The sequence below is a fragment of the Bos mutus genome, chromosome 2 (genome assembly GCF_027580195.1).
Source record: "Bos mutus isolate GX-2022 chromosome 2, NWIPB_WYAK_1.1, whole genome shotgun sequence".
Classification (NCBI taxonomy): Eukaryota; Metazoa; Chordata; class Mammalia; order Artiodactyla; family Bovidae; genus Bos; species Bos mutus.
The window spans coordinates 28870377-28890957 of NC_091618.1; the positions used below are offsets into that span (position 1 = coordinate 28870377).

The 20581-nt window shown below is 45.5% G+C and overlaps 1 protein-coding gene across 2 annotated transcripts in view; it reads left to right on the forward strand.

Moving 5' to 3' along the window:
* Positions 1–17424, forward strand: part of NHEJ1 (non-homologous end joining factor 1) — a 100488-nt gene extending 83064 nt beyond the window's left edge. For both annotated transcript variants that reach the window (XM_005889671.3, XM_070386560.1), the window contains exons 6-8: positions 6776–6893; positions 7690–7808; positions 8550–17424. In XM_005889671.3, the coding sequence (XP_005889733.2) occupies positions 6776–6893; positions 7690–7808; positions 8550–8624 (312 nt within the window). In that variant the 3' untranslated portion in view covers positions 8625–17424. The remainder of the gene's footprint in view (positions 1–6775; positions 6894–7689; positions 7809–8549) is intronic.
* The last annotated feature ends 3157 nt before the right edge of the window (positions 17425–20581 follow it).

Sequence of the window (20581 nt, forward strand, 5' to 3'; positions counted from 1 at the left end):
ATCATTCCAGTTTTTTCATTCTCCTCTTTATATGTTTTAATTAGTTATATTTACTGTTACTCTCCCCTCTCTAGAATGTAAACTTCAGGAGGACAAGGGATTTTTATTTCTTTTGTTCAATGTACTGTATCCCCAGCATCTACATAATCCCAAATACTGTAGATAACCAGTAAATATTTGCCAAATGAATGGATGAGGAAGCAAGAATTCTGTTCTAAAGAGTCTTTCTTCTTGGAGTTCTCTTCCTAAACCAGTTTTCTTATTCCTTTCTATTTATTTTGGTGACCTTAAATTGAGACCTTAGAATGGTTTTTGAGTAAATTGAGACCTTAGAATGGTTTTCCAGTGTGCTCTTACCCCTATGAGGAGCTAATGATGCAATTAATAGGAAATGGCAACCCGCTCCAGTGTTCTTACCTAGAAGATTCCATGGACAGAAGAGCCTGGGGCTATAGTCCATGGGGTTGCAGAGTCATGATGGAACACACACACCATGCTTTCCTAACCTGACTTGGGCCCCCTAGGGAGGGAAGTTTGTACAAGAGGGAGAAGAGGATTTTTACCCTTGGGAAGTCACATGTTTGGGGCCCTGCCCTGGAAGTTATGATACTGAGACAGGCAGTGTCAGATCTTGGGGCTGTGCCAGAACCAAGGACCTACTCAGCTGGTCCTGGGAGCTCCAGTTTGCTCCTTTCCTCTTTCTCCTCTGTCTTATAAGCCTGTCTACTTCACCTGTGGGTCCATATAGAGTAGAGTGAGCAGTGTCTCAAGGTCCAGCCTTTCCTGACCCAGACTTCTAAATGTTGTTGTTTTTTTTTTTTTCCTGAAGCAGCCTCAGAGGAAAAAGTGGATGAAATGGGGATGAGGTCTGAGGGTCGGATCAAACCTTTTGTTTCTAATTGTAAGTGGTAACTGGGATGGCGCCAACATCCTGTTGGGGTCAGGGGGTAGGAGGGAGTCTTAGAATTTCCAGACCACTGGGAGTGAGTTTTAGACTCAGTGAAGGTGGGAGTTATTGTTAAACAGGAGGGAAGTTTGGGGCCTAGCAACGAAGAGGAGCCGCCAGAGGGACAAGAAGGGACGATCAAATGCCCTTTGTGATTTCTGTGACTTTGGTTTTCCTAACGCTTTTGATATGGCCATAAAGCAGGGGCCAAAGTCCTGGTGGGCTGGAGGTAAGAGAGTGACAGAGCTCTTGGGACTAGAGTGTGATGTGGCTCTTAGTCATAGTACTAGCAGGAAGTAGAGAAGAGGTTCTAGTGTAGCAGAAAACCTAGAAATGCAAACCTAGAGGAAACGCCTGATTACTCAACGTGACATCTGCAATACTATATTACCCTGTATCAGTAACAGTTCGAAGTCAGGGAAGCCTCGGCAAGTAGTTGTAGAGCAGAGAAATCCACTTTATGAAACAAAAGGAATTCCTATGGGCATATCCTTAATTCAGAAAATAAAGTCCTTTGCAGTTTGGTGGTTATGAATTAGCTGTCCAGTCTCATTTCCCATCAGATATTCCCACCTATGTATGGGCTTCCCTGGTGGCTCAGATGGTAAAGAATCCACCTGCCAATGCAAGAGATGCAAGAGACACAGATCCAAGACACAGATCTTCCCAGGTTGGGAAGATCCTCTGGAGTGGGAAATGGCAACCTCCTCCAGTATTCTTGCCTGGAGAATCCCATGGACAGAGGAGCCTGGTGGGCTACAGTCCATGGGGTCGCAAAGAGTCGGACACAACGGAATGACTGAGCACATGCCCACCTGGCCTATCTTTTCACACCTTTGTGCCTCAAAGACTTCCACTGCAAAGTCTAACCTTGCAAAGGCTTAACTCCATCACCTCTGAAGTGTTTTGCAGGACTCTCAGTGAGACTTTGTCCCTTTCTTCTTCGCTGGTTCTTATTGCTCTTTGTTTATAGCTCCCTTATAGCATAATGCCTGAAAGAAAAAAAAAAAAAAAACACATACAGTTTCCTTCTATCTGAAAGTGAGAGCATTCCTATGAAACTTTCATAAACTGAAATAGTGTAAAGTGAAGAAGTACTTACCTTTCTTCATAAAAGTGAAAATCTTTTTTGGATTTCTTCTAGTTAGCAAAAACAGATACTAATGTAGGCTTTTCCTAAAAGCAAAGTTGTTGTTTAGTTGCTGAATCATGTCCAGCTCTTTGCGACCCTATGGACTGTAGCCCATCAGGCTCCTCTGTCCATGGGATTTCCTAAGAAAACTGGAGTGAGTTGCCATTTCCTCCTCCAGGGGATCGTCCCAACCCAGGGATGGAACCTGGGTCTCCATGTCTCCTGCCTTGCAGGTGGACTCTTTACCTCTGAGCCACTGCTACTACCGCTGAGTCACTTCAGTCGTGTCCGACTCTGTGCGACCCCGTAGACAGCAGCCCACCAGGCTCCCCCGTCCCTGGGATTCTCCAGGCAAGAACAGTGGAGCCACTGGGGAAGCCAAAAGCAAAGTGGCAGAAAGCAAATTTACAAAAAGTGGGGGATACCTGAATCGTCCTATTTCCTATGTGTGACTGTAAACTCTTGGAGGCAGGGCTTCTGACTTATTTATCTTTGTACTAACTCTGTCCTGTTCTGAGGCAGGAAGGACTGCATCCACTTCCCCTCCCCCAGTCCTGTAGTAACTGGCTCATGATAGAATCTAAGTAGCCTTTTTGCCAAGTAGGATTGATTCTGGATTAATCAGATGAACACATTATACAGTAGACTGACCTGGCTCTTCTTCCCCTCTCCATTCTGGGCAGTGACCCGCTTGTGGCTGGTACACCTTGCTCCTGGCTCAAGTGTACTATAGCAGGAGGCACCGCTGTTTGCTTTTCTTAGTCCTGACTCCAGCTTCTCCCTTTGATCTCTGCTGCTTGCCCCAGCTCACCCCTACCATTGTCCTGCCCAGGGAAATAATGTTTCTCCTTCCCAGGCTCAGGCCTCACCAACTCTTCCCTCGAATATTCTGAGAATGATGCCCAAGGAATCCTTGATGATGGGGAACAGATAGAACAGGATTATGGGTGTGACCCTTCAGCCTTCTGAGGGTTCCAGGTAGGGCCAGTTGCCTCCTTGTTATCTGCTCGCTTTTTTCTTTTCCTTGTCCCCCAAGGGATCTTGTTTCTGAGCTGGAAGGGAATATATACAGATGATCTGTGATGCCAGGAATAAGGGCCTGTAATCCTAGGGAAGGTTGTATTGTCCATTGGACTGAAATTCTATGCTTCAGAGAGGTCCCTAGGGTAGTTGTTATATGTGAGGGCCCTGAAGCCTCATGGTCTGGATTCTAATCCTGTCCCACCAGTTACTAGCTGTGACTGAGTAACTTCTCAGCAGGGTAGGGTCATCCTCATGCCTACCATGTCCATTCATTCACACATGGTTACTGAGCCACTCCTGTGAGCCAGATTGTTCTAGGTGCCAGGGAGATAGCAGTGAATAAGACAAAATGGATTGAACATTTAAACACTTAGAACAGTGTCTGTGCTGCGCTTAGTCGCTCAGTCGTGTCCAACTCTTTGTGACACCAGGGACTGTAGCCCGCCAGGCTCCTCTGTCTGTAGGGATTCTCCAGGCAAGAAAACTGGAGTAGGTTGCCATATCCTTCTCCAGGGGATCTTCCCAACCCAGGGATTGAACCAGGGTCTCCTGCGTTACAGACAGATTCTTGACCAGCTGAGCCACCAGGGAAGCCCTAGAACAGTGTCTAGCACATAGTAAATATGTGTTCTCTTCCTAGTGCTTTTCTGAGAAGGGATACTCAGATGGGATGACCTTTGGCAGAAGCTGCAGGATCAGATCTCTCTGAGAAGGGGAAGGTTGGAGGAAGGGCTAAGATACAGGTTCTGGATTTGGACTTAGTTCCAGGACAGCAATAGCTTGAATGGCCTTTTATTTCTTGCACTTTCTTTTGAGACTAAATACATGCATTGGTTAAAGGTCACTCTGGAAATTGTATGAGTCTGTTTAGTTCTGTAGAAAGGGCAGGAGAAGATGCCCCCATGGACTACCTAGATTCCGGCTGGCTTTTTTGTACAGACAGCACAGTGCCCACCCAGCCATGTGTGGGTGACTCTAAGAGAGGCCATGCTTCCTGCGCAGCATGAAGGGACATCCCAGAGACATGAGATGTGAGGACAGAGAACACCTGTTTGTCTCTCTGCTGTCAGGGCTCTCTGGCCATGGGATAGAGGATTTCTGCTGGAGCAGATGGCTTGGGGGTTGGAGAGCTGAACTTAGGAACGAAAATGAGGTGAGGCAGAGGTCCGTGACCTATTTCAGTTCATTCCTTAGGGAATGCTGCTGAAGAGGACGTTACACTCTGAGTGTGATCGCTGCTGGAAGCAGCGTCTGCATGCAGCTCCTGATTCACTGTCTGTGGTTTCCAGTGAAAGGTCAAGACTGACACAGTGTTTTGCAGGTTGGGTTGGAATAGAAATCTATGGAGTAGAAATCTTTCCTGGAATCAACCAGTTTTTCAGCTACCACCATGCTTGGGGGAAAGAGCTGTGTAATCTTGACCATGGTTCAGCAACTACTTCACTGCTTCTCCCACTCTCTCTTCCATCCTTCTCCCACCGTGGGTTTGCAGAAATGCATGCTTTTATAGCACAACAGAAGTGCCCTCGATGTGAGATGTGGGCAATCCAAGATTCTCGGGTTTATTGCCATGTGAGCTGCTGGCATGGCTTTCCTTTGAGACCTGCTAACCTGACTGGGAACCATGACAATGTGCATGCACAAGGACAGATGAAGTGGCTCTGGGCCTTTTCCCAGATCCTAAAGTACAGCCAGGTTTAGGTCCACTGGACACCATACTCTTTCATCTCATTTTGATTGTACTTTCTTCAGTTTTCAGCCATTACTTAAATTCAGTTCAGCCAAGTGTATGAAACTTGAACTAGGCAAAACATTTTGCTGTGAATGTAAACTCAGAGTTCCTTCCATAGTGAAGGAAACAGATAAATATGGTGTGATTATGGCAGGGTTTCTCAACTTTTTTTCATTATCAACTTCCAGAGGAACCTTTTAAGACATTTCCCCCTAATTATCTCCCCTAAGAGAATGGTAATACCGTGGGTATACCAGAACTCTGTTCATGTACTGTTTGTGTATCTGTGCCATTACATGAAAAGAGTATGATTTTTTTATCCCTCCCACCAAAAGCAAATTTGCTCCTCCCTGGGGGAAATATCACCCCTATGGGGAGTTCACTGATTATAGTAAAGCACAATGGGATTGCATAAGTAATGTAAAATGGCAGGCAAGCCTCCCAACTTTGTAAACTTTGTTTCTCCCATCTCCTCTGACTGAACATCATTATCCATCATTTATTCCTGTCTTTCAGTCTGTCATTTCCATTTTGCTCTCTTTCCCTTTTCCTTGATTTCATTCTTTTTTCTCTCCAGTGTAGAAGTTTCAGAGTAAATTTGATTAAAATAGTAGTCTGGGAACTTCCTTGGTGGTCCAGTGATTAACAATCTTCCTTGCAATGCAGAGGATGGGGGTTCCATCCCTGGTCAGGGAACTAAGATCTTACATGGCATGCAGCAGTTAAGGCTGTGCACTGCAATTGCTGAGCCGGTATGCGCCACAACTAGAGAGTCTATGCACTACAATGGGAGATCCCACATGACAACTAAGACCAGATGCAGCCAGATAAATAAATAATATAGTAATCTACAACTCAGGGATAATTTAAAGAGTGTGATTTTCTAAGAACGTTCTCTAAAAGGTTATCCTTTTGGAGGCGAGAATCTACAAACCTATGAGGTATTCATGGGGAGGCATAACAGATGTAAGTATTGAGAGAAATAAAAATATTCGTTTGGAGTTGCCTTTCAGAAGAGATGACCTCCCAAGAGGTCTTTATATCAGTCCCAACGGGTTTGGCTATGTATGTCTGTATTGGATCTAGTGTGTTAGTTGTTCAGTCATTTCCGACTCTTCGCAACCCCATGGACTGTAGCCCAGCAAGTTCCTCTGTCTGTGGAATTCTGCAGGCAAGAATAGAAGAGTGGGTAACCATTCCCTTCTCCAGGGGGTCTTCCTGACCCAGGGATCGAATTCTGGTCTCCTGCATTGCAGGAGGATTCTTTACCATCTAAGCCATAGCTTTACCATCTGAGCTATAACCAACCTAGATAGCATATTAAAAAGCAGAGACATTGCTTTGCTGACAGTTTCCATCTAGTCAAAGCTATGGTTTTTCCAGTAGTCATGTGTGGATGTGAAAGTCGGACTATAAAGAAAGCTGAGCACCGAAGAATTGATGCTTTTGAACTGTGGTGTTGGAGAAGACTCTTGAGAGTCCCTTGGACTGCAAGGGGATCAAACCAGTCAATCCTAAAGGAAATCAGTCCTGAATGTTCATTGAAAGGACTGATGCTGATGCTGAAACTCCAATACTTTGGCTACCTGATTCGAAGAACTTACTTATTAGCAAAGACCCTGATGCTGGGAAAGATTGAAGGCAGAAGGAGAAGGGGACGACAGAGGATGAGATGGTTGGATGGCATCACCAATTTGATGGACATGAGTTTGAGCAAGCTCCGGGAGTTGGTGATGGACAGGGAAGCATGGCGTGCTGCAGGCCCTGGGGTTACAAAGAGTCAGACAGGACTGAGTGACTGAACTGAACTGAGCCACTAGGGGAGCCCCATATTGGATCTAACTTTTGTATATAAACTCTTTTGGGGTTAATGCCAGTGGGATATCGAGTTTTTCCCTAGCAATCCCATGTAACCCATGATAGCATCTCCTCTCCCCTGTAGAAACTACCAGAGGCATGCAGTGTTGGTGATGGAAGACCCTTCGTCACAAATCTGCAGAGTATGTATATGGCAGTTGCCAGACAAACGATCCAGGTGGGACAGAAGCATCATGACACTGGTACGTAGCTCTAGAGGTGTTGGTCTCCCTGGGGTTAGAGTTAGGGTCTAGGTTTGTGCTGTCCATTATGGTAGCTCTAGGCAATAGTGACCATTTACATTTAAATAAATAAAAATTAAATAAAATGAAAAGCTCATCTCATTTGTACATTTCAGGTGCTCAGTAGCCACATATGACCAGTGGCTACCAGGTTGAACAACACAGATCACAAGTATTCATTCTATCACTATAGAAAGTTTTATTAGGACTAGTCTACATGCCTAGGAGAATTTTGTTGTTGTTCAGTCACCAAGTTGTGTCCAACTCTTCACACGCAACGTCATGGACTGCAGCATACCGGGCTTCCCTGTCCCTCACCATCTCCTGGAGTTTGCCCAAGTTCATGCCCATTGAATCAGTGATGCCACCCAATGGAGAATTAGAGAACCAGGAAAAAAAGTTAATCCCCTTACCTGAGATGTGACAGGCAGTACGGAGAACAGTTAGCTGTTTTGAGTCACAGAGACTCTTGTCCTACTTGGTTACAATTGGCCTGGGGAATATTCACAGTAGAAACAGCTTTCCAAAGTTAATTGGAAGTGAATTTGTGTCTGTTTACATTCTAGTACCAAGGCTTGGACAGAAGGGCCTGGGATGCTACAGTCCACGGGGTTGCAAAGAGTTAGACATGACTTAGTGACTAAACAACCACAACAACCAAGGCCAGGCCTTTATCAGAATGCTTTGTAAATGCTAATGCCTTCCTGGTAAGAAGAAGGCATTTAGCACTATCTTCCTTTGATCTTTCTGGTTTCAGGAGATCCCCACACCTCAAGCAGTGCTTTCTCACAGGGAACTGATAACCAACTTTTGAACCAGCTAGAAGAGCCCGTCTCCTCAACACCATCCCTCCCCGGACCTGAGACAGAGCCCACAGTAAGTCATGAGCAGCTTCCTAGATAGCATTTCAGGAGTTGAGAGTGTCTGGGGAATTTCCTGGTGGGCCAGTGGCTAAGACTTCTCACTCCTAATGCAGGGGGCCCAGGTTAGATCCCTGATCAGATAACTAGATCCTACATGCTGCGGCTAAGAGTTTGCATGCTGCAACTGAAGACCCCACTCACTGTAACTAAAAGATTCCACAGGCTGCAGCTAAAGATCCTCTGTGCCGCAGTGAAGACTGAAGACCCCGTGTGCCGCAACTAAGACCTTGCACGGCCAGATAAACGAATAAAAAAAAAAAAAAAGAGTTGGGAGAATCTGCATCCATAGCTCCCAAGCTGGTGGTCCCTGGAATTGTCACCTAGTTGACCCTGCCTTAACCCAACATGGGGGGATATTTGTGACCTGGCGTCCATTGTGGATTGTGGATTTCTAGATGGAGAGTCATGGTCTTTTCCATGTTCCCTTGCTGTCGTCTCTCTGCAGTTCTGAATGATGGACCTTGGCTCCCTTTCAGCCTTATTGCACTTCCAGTGATGGTCTATAAAGTTTTTCCCTAGGGGAAAAGGGATGCGGCGTGCCTCTCCTGCATAGACTCTTCCATCGCATTCACAGCCTGACATGGACATCAAAACCCCCTTCTTAGCCAGAGCCATGGGAGCAAGGAAATTCTTTTCCTAACCGAAGTGCAACTGTTCAAAACCGCTATTAACTTGGATTCCTTTTTTTTTCTAGGTCTCTTCAGGCCCTATGCAGAAACCTCAGCTGTTGAAAGTCAAGAGGAAGAAGCTAAGGGGGCTTTTCAGTTAACTTGTCACCATCTCAACTGCTGAGGATGGACTCGGAGAGTAGTTTCCTAGTGTTACCTTGGAAGGAGCTCCTGTGGCTGCAGCATCTTTGACACAGAGTTATACAGTCAGAGACTCCACCGTAAGGGCCAGATAACTGAAGCTCATGTTGACAGGCATGGCTACTGTTAACAAGGGAATCCTGGCTCCAATCCATTGGGCACTGGCCTTCCTTGTCTGAGTGGAAGACAGTTTCTGGGAATCCCACACCCTCCTTTCTTTTAGGGAAGGTTCTCTAGACTTAGGATCTACCATGGATTTTAGGTATATGGGGCAGGTCAGCAAAAAGGCACAACATACTAAGGAAGTCTTGCCTGTCTTTCTAGAGTCCTTAGCTACTCCCAGATGCTCCTCAGAGACACTGTTTTCTCTAGCACAGAATAAAAAGCGCTCACACTCCTGCTTTTGAGATTGCTTACCTGTGGAACATATAACCAACCCATTACTGGATCCCAGCCCACTGATGTCTCTGGATGAAGTCAAGGCCCTTGTCCAATCCTTCAGGATTCTTTTTATGCTTCTCTTCTGTGGCTTGTGCTAAGCCTCCATTGGGGAGCACTGATCTTGAAACCTCTTTCCATAGTCTTGTGCCCTATGGCTTCTGTGCTTCTTGGTCCAGCTTGATATGGGGTATTTTTTAATCTGTTTCTGAGGCATAGACAACAGGTTAAAGCACAACATGGGATTGAAATGACAAAGAACTGTGAGCCCTAGGGCCAAGTTAGTTTCCTGGAGTGGGAGAAAAAAGAATTTTGCTCTCCCATCCTTCACTTCAGATGGCAGAGTAAATAGAAGAACTAGAAAAGATAGGATGAGTGGGAATAGGAAATGGCCACAGTTCTCTGGGACCAACAGAATTGACTTATAGAATGAATAGTGCTTAGCAGGAAAAGATATAAAGCCTGTATGAAATAGACTTTCTCAGTTATAAGGTCAATTTTTTGGACAAATCTAGCAAAATTTGGAACTTCCCTGGTGGTTCAGTGGTTAGGACTACGTGCTTTTACTGCCACAACCCCAGGTTCAATCCCTGGTCAGGGAACTAAGATTCCACAAGCTGCATGGCTCAGCCAAAAAAAGGATTTAACAGACCAGCATTCGTAAAGCTCCTTGGCCTTCTACTAGGTTTTCCTCTATGGGTAATACCATCTGAATCTTTACCTTGGAGAGACAGGAAGGAGAGTAGAACTCAGACGTTCACTGGGAGCTGTTAGGTAGAGGAAGGGGTCGGGGCAGAACCCACAGAGGCCTTTTCTGGTTTATTTGCTTATGATGGTCAAAGGCTCCTCAGTCACATGGTCTCTCTTGGCACTGAGAGAGAAGCACATAGGACTGGAGTTTCTGTCCCCAGGTCAAGTCTTGGGAGGAAGAGGACCATCCAAGTAATAAGAAAGTAATGATGATTATAATAACAGCAACAAACAGTTACCATCTACTGAGCAGTTCATGAGTACCAGCCACTCTGCTAAGTGGCAGTGGTGGTTTAGTGTGTGTGTCTGACTCTTGTGACCGCATAGACTGTGGCCTGCCAGGCTCCTCTGTCCATAAGTTCCCAGGCAAGAATACTGGAGTGGGTTGCTATTTCCTTCTCCAGGGGATCTTCCCAACCCAGGGATCCAACCTGTGTCTCTCTTTTCTCCTGCATTGGCAGGTGGGTTCTTTTGAATTTGTGCCACCTGGGAAACCCCCCTATGAGAGGTCACACAGCTAATAAGTAGCAGCCAGAATTTGAGCCCAGACTGCTGAGTTCTGAACTGCATTATTATATACCTCACTGAAAACATTTTCCAGGAAGGATGTAAAGTCATTCTTTTCTGTCTTCAGCTGTGACCATTCTTTTCCCATGACCCTGCCTGTTTTTAAGAGGATATTCTTACCACTCCCAGTTAGCTCTTCAGGGCTTTCCCAATGGCTCAGTGGTAAAGAATCTGCCTGCATGGCAGAAGACGCAGGTTCGATTCCTCGGTTGGGAGGATCCCTTAGAGTAGGAAATGGCAACCCACTCCAGTATTCTTGCCTGGGGGGGAAAAAAAAATCCCATGGACAGAGGTGACTGGCAGGCCACAGTCCATGGGATTGCAAAGAGTGGACCTGACTGAGCGACTAAGCATATTAGCTCTTCAAGAGAGGAGCCTTGGCAGACTCCAGGACTTACCCCAGGCCTTCACCTGCTGGCAGAGTCTGAGAGCTCCACCATGGCTCATTCCCAGTTGCTGCTGATAAGTTTCTTTACCTCTAGGCCAGTGCCCCCGTCTGTGCCCTGGTGGTGACTGTCATTGAAGTACATAGGGAACTATGTAAAAACAATCTATCAGATGACTCACTTTGTTGTTTAGTTTCCCTTGGCATAGTATAGATAGACAGATTTCAAGGTATGAGACCACATGGAAAATGGAGAGACTTCCCCAGCAAACTGGAAGAAAATAAGGGTTCTTCACACTAGGTAATCCCTCTGCCCTAAAAGCACAGTCTCAAGAGAAGGCATTTTTTAATCAGAGTGGGGATCAGGGGCTTGTGAATCCCCTAAAATTATAAATAAAATCCTAAGAGCATTTTTTTTTCATATTCTCAAAAGAATGTGTAACTTTTTTAAAAGGTTAAATGAGAATATGCCTAATGACTTCCCTGCCCACTGCCCTTTGTATCCCCAAAGCTTGCTGCCCCCATGGGACTATTGCCCAAAGGCACATCCTTAGGAGAAACATTGCTCCCCGCGGCTCTGCCTCGGGCATTCTTGCCCTGAAGCCCTTGCCCCCCAAAGCAAGGGGTGGTGTTTGAAAATCTTTCATCCCAGGGCAACTCCAGGGAAACCCCTGCCTTGACAAATTGGCCTAGCCAGGCTGTATTCCAGCCCTGCCCCCTGGCTTGGGCCCCTCCCTGAGGCCCCCAGCCTGGCCCAACCCCCACTCCGCATGCACATAAAAGGGTCGAATTCTCGTGGCTGCTCCATAAATTTTATTCCGTAAATATTAGTTTTCCCTGTGTTTAATAAAGCAGTGGCCCACCTCCCCGCCTACCCGCCCGCTCCCCGGGGCCGGGGCTGGGGCCAGGGCTGGCTGGTGGGAGAAGGGACTCTTTCAATTGCTTTGGAGTATTTTTAGAAAAAAAAATAATATAAGGTGGTTTACAGCAGCAAGCCAGCAAACCAGGAGCAGGACTAGGGACCTCGAGGAAGTTCCTGCAGGAACTTGAGCTAAAAAGTAGAGAAATAGCGCCACCTAGGCTGCAAGGCCTTCTTGGCCTTGCTGGTGGTTCACCCCTCCCCCACAGTCAGCCCAGGCAAACCAGCTCTTTGCTGGAAGACAAATCTTCATCCCTTAGCACTGCAGCTGGGCAGCACCTCCTCCCCTCCGGCTTCACTGAGGGCTTCCCCAGCAGCCCACCAAAGGCAGAGCCCAAGCCAGAACCCGGAAAACCCCACGAGGGTCATTCTCTGTTCTGTCACCGTTCAACCAACCTCCAGATCAAAGAGGGTCTCCAAAGGGTAGTAAAGTTAGGGAAAAGGGAAGTAGGAGCTTCTAGTCTCTGCCCACTGAATCCCGGAGTCCCTAGGGTATAAGGTGGACCTCCAAATCAAAGAAGGGTCTCCATAGGGTAGTAAAGTTAGGGAAAAGGAAGGAAGGAGCTTCTAGTCTCTGCCCACTGAATCCCAGAGTCCCTAGGGTGTAAGGTGGCAGAGAGTGAGATCTGAGCTCCTGTACTCTGGACTGGAAAGAATCTGTTCCTCTTGGACTGTATCCTTCCACAGGTCTGATGTGGTTCACCTTCAAGGAGCACTTGGGGGAGGAAGAGATGCTCAAGTCTCCTGAACATTCAGCACAATGCTTTTTAAATTTTGTCCTGTGGTCCATTTGAACTCCCTTTTCTTGCCTTCCTGTTCACATAAACCTCCTGACCTCCTCCTCCCTGGTCGGCTGGGAGATAAGCAGGAGCCTGGGTCTCATTCTCTACAGAGGTGGTGGGAATGGGAATGGGAAAGGCCGTGCCACCTAGATTTGGTCTCGTTCTTGACAGTATTCTTGCCTGGAGAATCCCATGGGTAGAGGACCCTGGCGGGCTACAGTCCATGGGATCACAATGAGTTGGACATGACTGAGCAACTAACACTTGACATTGTCATCAGGGGCATTTCCTTCTTCTCAATTATTCTGTCCTTCATTTCCTCCTATTTACAAAGCTAAGGGGATTTGCTCCACAGAGTATTGGGGAAACCTAAAATCCTCTTAATTAACCTTCCTCGTGACGTGGTACGCTCATTTTATCTGTTCTTGCCACCTCCTCACTGTGCTATTAACATAATCAGCATTTATATACACATTTCCTATGGGCTTTTTGTTTCCATCCTTACACTGGGTTATACTCAAGAGTATAAGTTTGAGAACAGGGTCAGTTTTTAATGCTAACTCAAAAAATAGCACTGTGCTGGTATTACACTACTAAAGGGTGCCGCTTTTTGTTAACTGGGTTTTCATGCAATCATGATATGCTTTTCTGAGCTCTACCCAGAAGTATTTTTCTGTCTTTTAATTTTCCTGAAGAAGAAATAGTTCAAAAGGAGCAAGTGACTTTCTACAAGGAAGCCACCAGACTCAGAGCTCAAGACCTTTGCTTCCTAGTCCCTGTTACCAACATGAGTAAATGCAGGGACTTGTAGAATTGTAGTGGATTCTGCTAGGCACTTAGATGCAGAGAAATGCCAGATTAAGGGAGCCCACATTGTGGAGGGAGGGTTTTCCCCAGCTGCGGTGCCCTCCTATGAGTTGCCACAGGTATTCTTGTCAAGGGCTTCTTAATGCTCTAACTTTCTTCCAGGTTCTCTTGGACAGAGCTTCAGAAGATCCCACCCTGAGGGGAAACATTCAGAGAGGGGAGGGTGTGAAGTAGTATCCTCTGTCTCCCAGCCCAGACCCATCAAGGAATACTGTCTCCTGAGACTTTGTTTATGGTGGCCTCAATGCTTTCCCTCAATTCTGAGGTCTCTTTTCTACCCTGTCTCTTGGGAAGTCATGAGGTAGCACCAAAACATTCTAGAAAAGGCTCAGCCTCTTAGCTGTGGAATCCTACCTGCTCTCAGTCTCTCTGTCCTGGAATCCAACTGATTTTGTGTGCTTTCTACACTTCTGGACCCTCTGCGTGAGTGCTAGCCTCTCAGCACCTAACTCTCATGGGTTCCTGAGAATCTGGGCCAGCCTAGGGGAACCCGGAAGAAGCGCTGGAAGAACTGCAGGGTGTGGGGAGCGCACAGCCATTGACTCACCTGGGCATACTGTGCCAGGTTACTCGTCCTGCTGGGCCGGGGGCCAGGGTTTAGGGGAGTATGCAGTGTCACACTCTTCCTACCCCCCACCTCACTTTGGGGTCAGAACTGGGGAGTAAGGTCTGGGGGGCTGCTGGGAGTCCCTTCGGAAACCTGGGTGTTGTATTTACTTTTTCATATTGGCAGCTGGAAGGGGAAGCCCATCCCAGCTCAGCATTGTTGTCTAACGTGGTTAATCAGATCCCATAATCCTGCTGTGGAAATATTGGGCCTCACTCAAAACAATAGAGACCAAGAATATTGTGGTTAAATTTCAACCAGCTGCCTCCCTGGCCTGTTTGCCTAACCCCTACCCCCCTCTCCTGGGCCAGAGTCCTCCTGGCTTTATGGACCCCTGATAGGATCGACAGCCGGTCAGAAATGGGTGACAGGAGAAGAGAGGATGGAGTAGGGGAAGGGTAATCCTCTTGACTGGCACTCCATCCTGCCTCCCTGCTGCCCCACCTCCAGGCCTTGAAGAGTGAGGAGGGGGTGGTGAAATGAGTTTCTACTTGTGGGGAAACCCCCCACCCCCCAGCAGGGTCTGGATGTGTGTTCTGGGGTTAAGAACAGTACTGCTAGGAATCCTGGGTGGTAAAGAGAGCCTTTACTCAAGACAGAAAAAAGACTCCTGCCAGATGAGAAGAAAAGACTGCCGATTTCATCTGTTACTGCTGCCTGGCGCTTCCAGGGCACAAAGAAATGCCAGTTGGTCGTAGGTCGCATATAGGGAATAGAAAGGCACTGGTTGGGGGAGAGAGAGCTGGTAATAAACATTTCTGTTTCATTAGTAACCTGATAAAAGAGCAATATAAGTTATACTGTGGTTGTGTATGAAGGTGGTACTGATATCCCAACTTGAGTGGTTTTCTAGTAGTAGTAATGTCCATTATGTAGCTCTTTAATAAGTATGAGTTAACTGTGGCAGGGTAATTTATATAATTAGAATAGCAAGACAGGAAATAGGTGAGCTGTACAATGGCATTTTGAAAAAAAGAAAAAGATGCAATGTCTGGCTGTGCTAAAGGGCACAAATGAACATGGTGCTACGTTCAGGACAAGGCAGAGGACGTTCCTCTTGTAGGTTCTAGGACACCCAGCTTGTGAAGTGGCCAACTTTGAGTTGGTACTTGGCTCTCATGCACCCAGGATGCACTGGGCACAAGGTGCCACCACGCTGCTTTCGGAGGTGTCACCAGTGAAGTAGAGTGAGGCCCCAGTTCCACACCGCAGACTGTTGAACGGTCAAAATGTACATATGTTCTTAGGACTTGAAGAATGAAATAGCAGAACTGTGCCTGTACTTAATTTCTTCATATAGGCTTCCCAGGTGGGTAAAGAATCTGCCTGCAATGCAGAAGACATGGGTTCAATCCTCATTGCCTGGAGAATCCCATGGACAGAGGAGCCTGGCAGGCTATAGTCCATAGGGGTGCAAAGAGTTGGACACCACTGAAGCGACGGAGCGTGCAGTCTCTTCACATAGGGCAGGGATGGAGCAACAGCAGAGAAGCTTGATTTTTCCCACCTGGGGTGCTATGTGATGATTCAGGGGCAAGCATGGCTCCTGTAGGTCATTTATCAAAGCCATTTTAAAGCAGGGACAACAGGTGGGAGCTGAGTTTCCCACCAGAAAGACATCTGGAAAATACCTCCTGGGACTGAGAATCTAAAAGATGTGTATGCTTCTGGGTAGGAATCTCAAAAATACCTTCATGGTAGTCATCAAATGGAATGGAAGCAGGTATGAAACTGATATCAAAATCATTTAAATATGACAGAAAACATTTCAACCATTAAGAAGCTTGGGTAACTAGTGGGAAGAATTCAATGTGAAGAAAGAGCCCCCGTGGAATCTCTAAAGAATGCTGTACTCCTGGCCAGGAAGGGATATGTAAGGAACCAAGTTGGTTATACTGCACAGAGACTTGAATTGCAAAATGAGAAAGTCCAACAGGAACATTCCAGATCACTGCAAAGGAATTCAAAGGCATGGCATGGGTTTGTTGGAACTGTGTTGGGAATGAGATACAAAAACCCATATTCAACGAGAAACAGGAATACTTAGATGTGTATTAACTCACATATATTTGAATGCTCATTCACCAGCACAGTCAGCAATGGGGGTACTACGCTATGTGCTGTATTTTGCCACAAAGACTTATCTTCTGCTCTCAAGAAGTCTGCAGGCCAAAGATGATATTTAAAGCACAGTTTTTTTCCCGCCGAAGTTTTTCAAGAGTGTGTGGTAGAAAGTAACAGCCATGACTATGTTTCTCTTTTTAAAATTTTTTAAATTTATGGATAAATCCTGTTTTATCACTCCTTTTACTTAATTATCTTGTGTCTATAGTTACATGACATAAATTCTTTTAAAGGGTCAGTTATCTTCACTCTGAGCTTCGTAAAATGTTTGAAAAACACCCTTGTGATCAGAAAGTCAACCTTATTCACTCCATTGCCCCCTTGCTTCTTTTTTGGGGGGCGGGGAGGTACAGCATGCCACATAGCTTATGGGATCTTAGTTCCTTGACCAGGATGGAACTCAAGTCCTCAGCAGTGACAGCGCTGAGTCCTAAATATTGTACCACTGGGGAATTCACCAGCTTGCTTCATCTTTGATCATACTGGTCTCCTTGTTATTTCTCTAATATGCAAACACCTGAGGGCTTTAGTTCTTTGCATTTCTCTCTGCCAGAAATTCTCTTCCCTTAGGTATCTGCTTGAAATCCTCACCCCCTTCAGGTCTGGGCTTAAATCACACCTTTTCAATGAGTCCTCCACTGACTACCCTGCTTAACAGTGTCACCTGCCTCCTGACCTTGGATGGCTGCCCACAGGCTGGCTGTATTCGCAACCTTTCACCCTGTTTCAGGTTTTGTGTTCATAGTCCTTATTCCTTTCTAACACATTATATATATATTTTTTAACTTTTATTTATTTATTTTTATTGAGGTATAATTGGCTTATAATGTTGTGTTCGTTTCTGGTGTACAGAAAAGTGATTTTTTTCATATTCTTTTCCACTATAGGTTATTACAAGATATTTAATATAGTTCCTGGTGCTATGCAATAGGACCTTGTTGTTTGTTTGTTTTATATATAGTCATATTTTGTTCATTTCTGTATTTATTTTTGTCCCCCTGGTGCCTCCCAACTAGAATAAAGCTCCATAAGGACAGGAATCTTTTTTTTTTTTTCTCACATCTTGAGTACTTGACACAGTGTCTGGCATTTAGTAGGTTCTCAGAAACACTTGTTGAGTCAATATATGAAGGATTATCACACTCACCCATCCCCACACACACACCCCCACCTCCACATCAGCAGTATCTTGAAGTGGTTTTATAAATCTGTGGATATCAATGAATGTAATCATTTTTGTTTGGGGCAACCAAGGCGAGGAAATTGGAAAATGAGTACTGAATGTGTACTAAATAAAAGTACACATATGTGTGTATGCTCAGATGTGTCTGACTCTTTTGTGACCCCATGGACTCTAGCCCACCAGGACCCTCTGTCCATGAAATTCCCCAAGCAAGAAAATTGGAGTGGGTTGCCATTTCCTCCACCATCTTCCTCCTGGGGAATCTTTCCAACCCAGGGATCAAACCCGAATCTTCTGGAGTTTCTTTCATTACAGGCAGATTCTTTACCTCTGAGCCCATCAAGGAAACCCAGTCATAAGGTGAGAGTGGGAGTTAAATACCATTTTGTTAGCTATAACCATAACAGAATGAATTTGTCATTTTGCAGAAACTAAGAATACAAGTTATTAAAATGCAAGTGGCTGTATACCTTCTTTCTTTCTTTGGCTATCGACCCTTGGCTATATGTCAGGCATCCCTAGGGTGCTATCTTGACCAAGAGAGACAGCTGAGTGTGAGTGAACTAATACAGAAAGCTGACAGGTGTGTCAGGAGTGTTGCTTGAGTATTAAGAGTAGAACCCTGCCCCCTTTACTGAACATTCACTGAACTAGTATATTCCAAGAGTCTCTTTAAGCAACTAATTTCTTCCAAATAGAGACACTGGGATGGAAATAAAGCTCATTAATCAGTAAACATGTTATTATCCATATTCAGAAATATATTTATATATGTGTGTCTTTCTGTCTGCAAAGGTCTTTCTGTTTATAAAAGTTTCCCACAGCCTTTAGTCTCTGACTTGAAGGGAAAATACTCTTTGTAACTAATTCTGCTACTTTTTCCTACCCTGTCAAAGTCATCAAAGCAAGGTCTTTAGAGCTTGAATTTCTCTGAAGTGCCTTGTAATGAGCTTATTGTTAGGGCAAAGGTAACTTGACATTCCCATTTTTAATCAATGGCCAGTATTCATAGCATTGTTAGTTTTGAGTGGCTCTAATTGAATCTCCAAATGTGTCCTGCCCTGATCAGAAGCTTGAAAGACAGGCATGCTTCTTTCCTTCCTGCATATGGGTGAAATTTGGTGGAGTTGCTAACCTCTTCAAAAAATCAACCATAGGAGTCAGGCTGATGCCAACCAGTTGGGGAAATGATTAGTCAAAGAGAAGTATGAAGCCTAAAAGCCCAAGATGAAGATAACAAGAGTCTCCTGAATTTAGAGAGAAAAACCATTGACTTGAACAGAGGTTAACAGCCCAGCATGCTTGCCTTAAGAATTACTCACCAAGAAGCTGGATTATTATGGAGTCTTCCCTGATGGCTCAGCGGTAAAGAATCTACCTGCAATGCAGGAGACATGGGTTTGGTCCCAGGGTCAGGAAGAGCCCCTGGAGGAGAAAATGGCAATCTGCTCCAGCATTCTTGTGGAAAATCCCATGGACAGAGGAGCCTGGTGGGCTACAGCCCATGCGGTTGGAAAGAGTTGGACACGACTGAGCATGCACACATGCATGCAAGCAGGCCTGGATTCCAACTCCTGCCCTTCCAGCTCCCTCACAAACTCTGAACCTCAGCTCCTCATTCATAAAATGAAGATGGTTGTGTATACATCATAAGGTTTGAGCGAGGAGATCACATCAGATAATATTCGGGCTCCCCCCCTTTTACTAGGTCATCCAACTTGGCTCTTCATGATCACAAGAGCCACTGCCCTTCCCTGAATGTCCTCTTCATTCCTTTCAGTCATTCCTTCCTCTCCTTCAAAACTGATTTCTGGATTTCCCTGGTGGTCCACTGGTTAAGAATCCACCTGCTAGTGCTGAGGACGTGGGTTCTATCCCTGGTCCGGGAGGATTCCACATGCTGCAGGGGCAACTCAGCCCATGTGCCACAACTACTGAGTCCCTTCGCCCTAGAGCCCTGGAGATGCAACTAGTGAGAACCCAAGTGCTGCAACTAGAGAAAGCCTGGGCCAGCAACAAAGATCCATTATAGCCATAAATTAATTAATTAAATTAAAAAAAAACCCTGATTTCTTCCAAGAGGTCTAACCCTAGACCAGTCGTTTCTTAATTCCATATTCTTCTAGATCAAGTTCATCTTATCTATTAACCTATCTAATTTAGAATGCATTATTCTGTCCTTGTTTATGAGTGGCATTCATGGCTTTGATTGCCTTTTATTTTCATGATTTACCTTTGAGGTTGAATAGTAAATACCTTGAGGACAACAACTGTCTTTCTATTTGTCTGTTTGCATTTTCTGTCCTTTTGGGCCTATTATACTAGCTTGCACCGGGTAGATGATTCCCTAACGGGGTGGCCCTAAGCCCCACCACTGTCTTGTACACACATATATGAGCATTCCTATGTATTTCCCGTGGATAAGTACTAGGAATCAGGTGTTTTATAACAATTTTTAAGAGAAGTTTTGCCCTAAATTAGATCTTTCTCCCTTCATCTCTAATGAAAATTCAACTCCTTTCCTAAACGTTTTCTGCCCTTAGAGATTAGGGCCATTATCCTGCTTATTATCCCATATGCATGGTCTTGAAGAGTTGTTAAATTCAGTTTCAATCTTCTTTTCTCCAAGTGAAAAAGTTTCTTTAAGCTTCTCTTAGAGGTTCTACCTTATAACCACTTATTAATGCTGCCATTCCTCTCATTTCTTCTCTTAAGCTGTGATCCTGTTGAATACAGATCCCTGGGTAAGATCTGATCAGTGTCACATAGGAATTATTTATGTGGTGCTGAGATGGCTGGATGGCATCACTGACTCGATGGACGTGAGTCTGAGTGAACTCCGGGAGTTAGTGATGGACAGGGAGGCCTGGCGTGCTGCGATTCATGGGGTTGCAAAGAGTTGGACACGACTGAGCGACTGAACTGAACTGAACTGAACTGAATGTAGTTTGATCAAGGATAGGTGATCTAGGATAGGCAACCATGGAAACCTATGGGATTAGCCCCTGTTTGTCTGGATTGGGAAAGGTACCGACCTGGCTGAGTAGTGCACCCCAGAAATCTGAACAGGATTGGGGGGCTGGGTTCTTGAACCCGGGAACTCACATGTTAAAGCATTTTGAAGGCTTTCAAAGAAAAGAAGCAATGTTAGAGTAACCTGTCACTGGCAAGTAATCTGTGACACGGAATCTGAATGCAAATAGAAGGGCGAGCACAGGGTGTGGGGAGGAGGCACAAGCCAAGGGAAGCCAAGGGAAGCCAAGGAAACGACCCCCATCACCCTGGTGGAGCCATC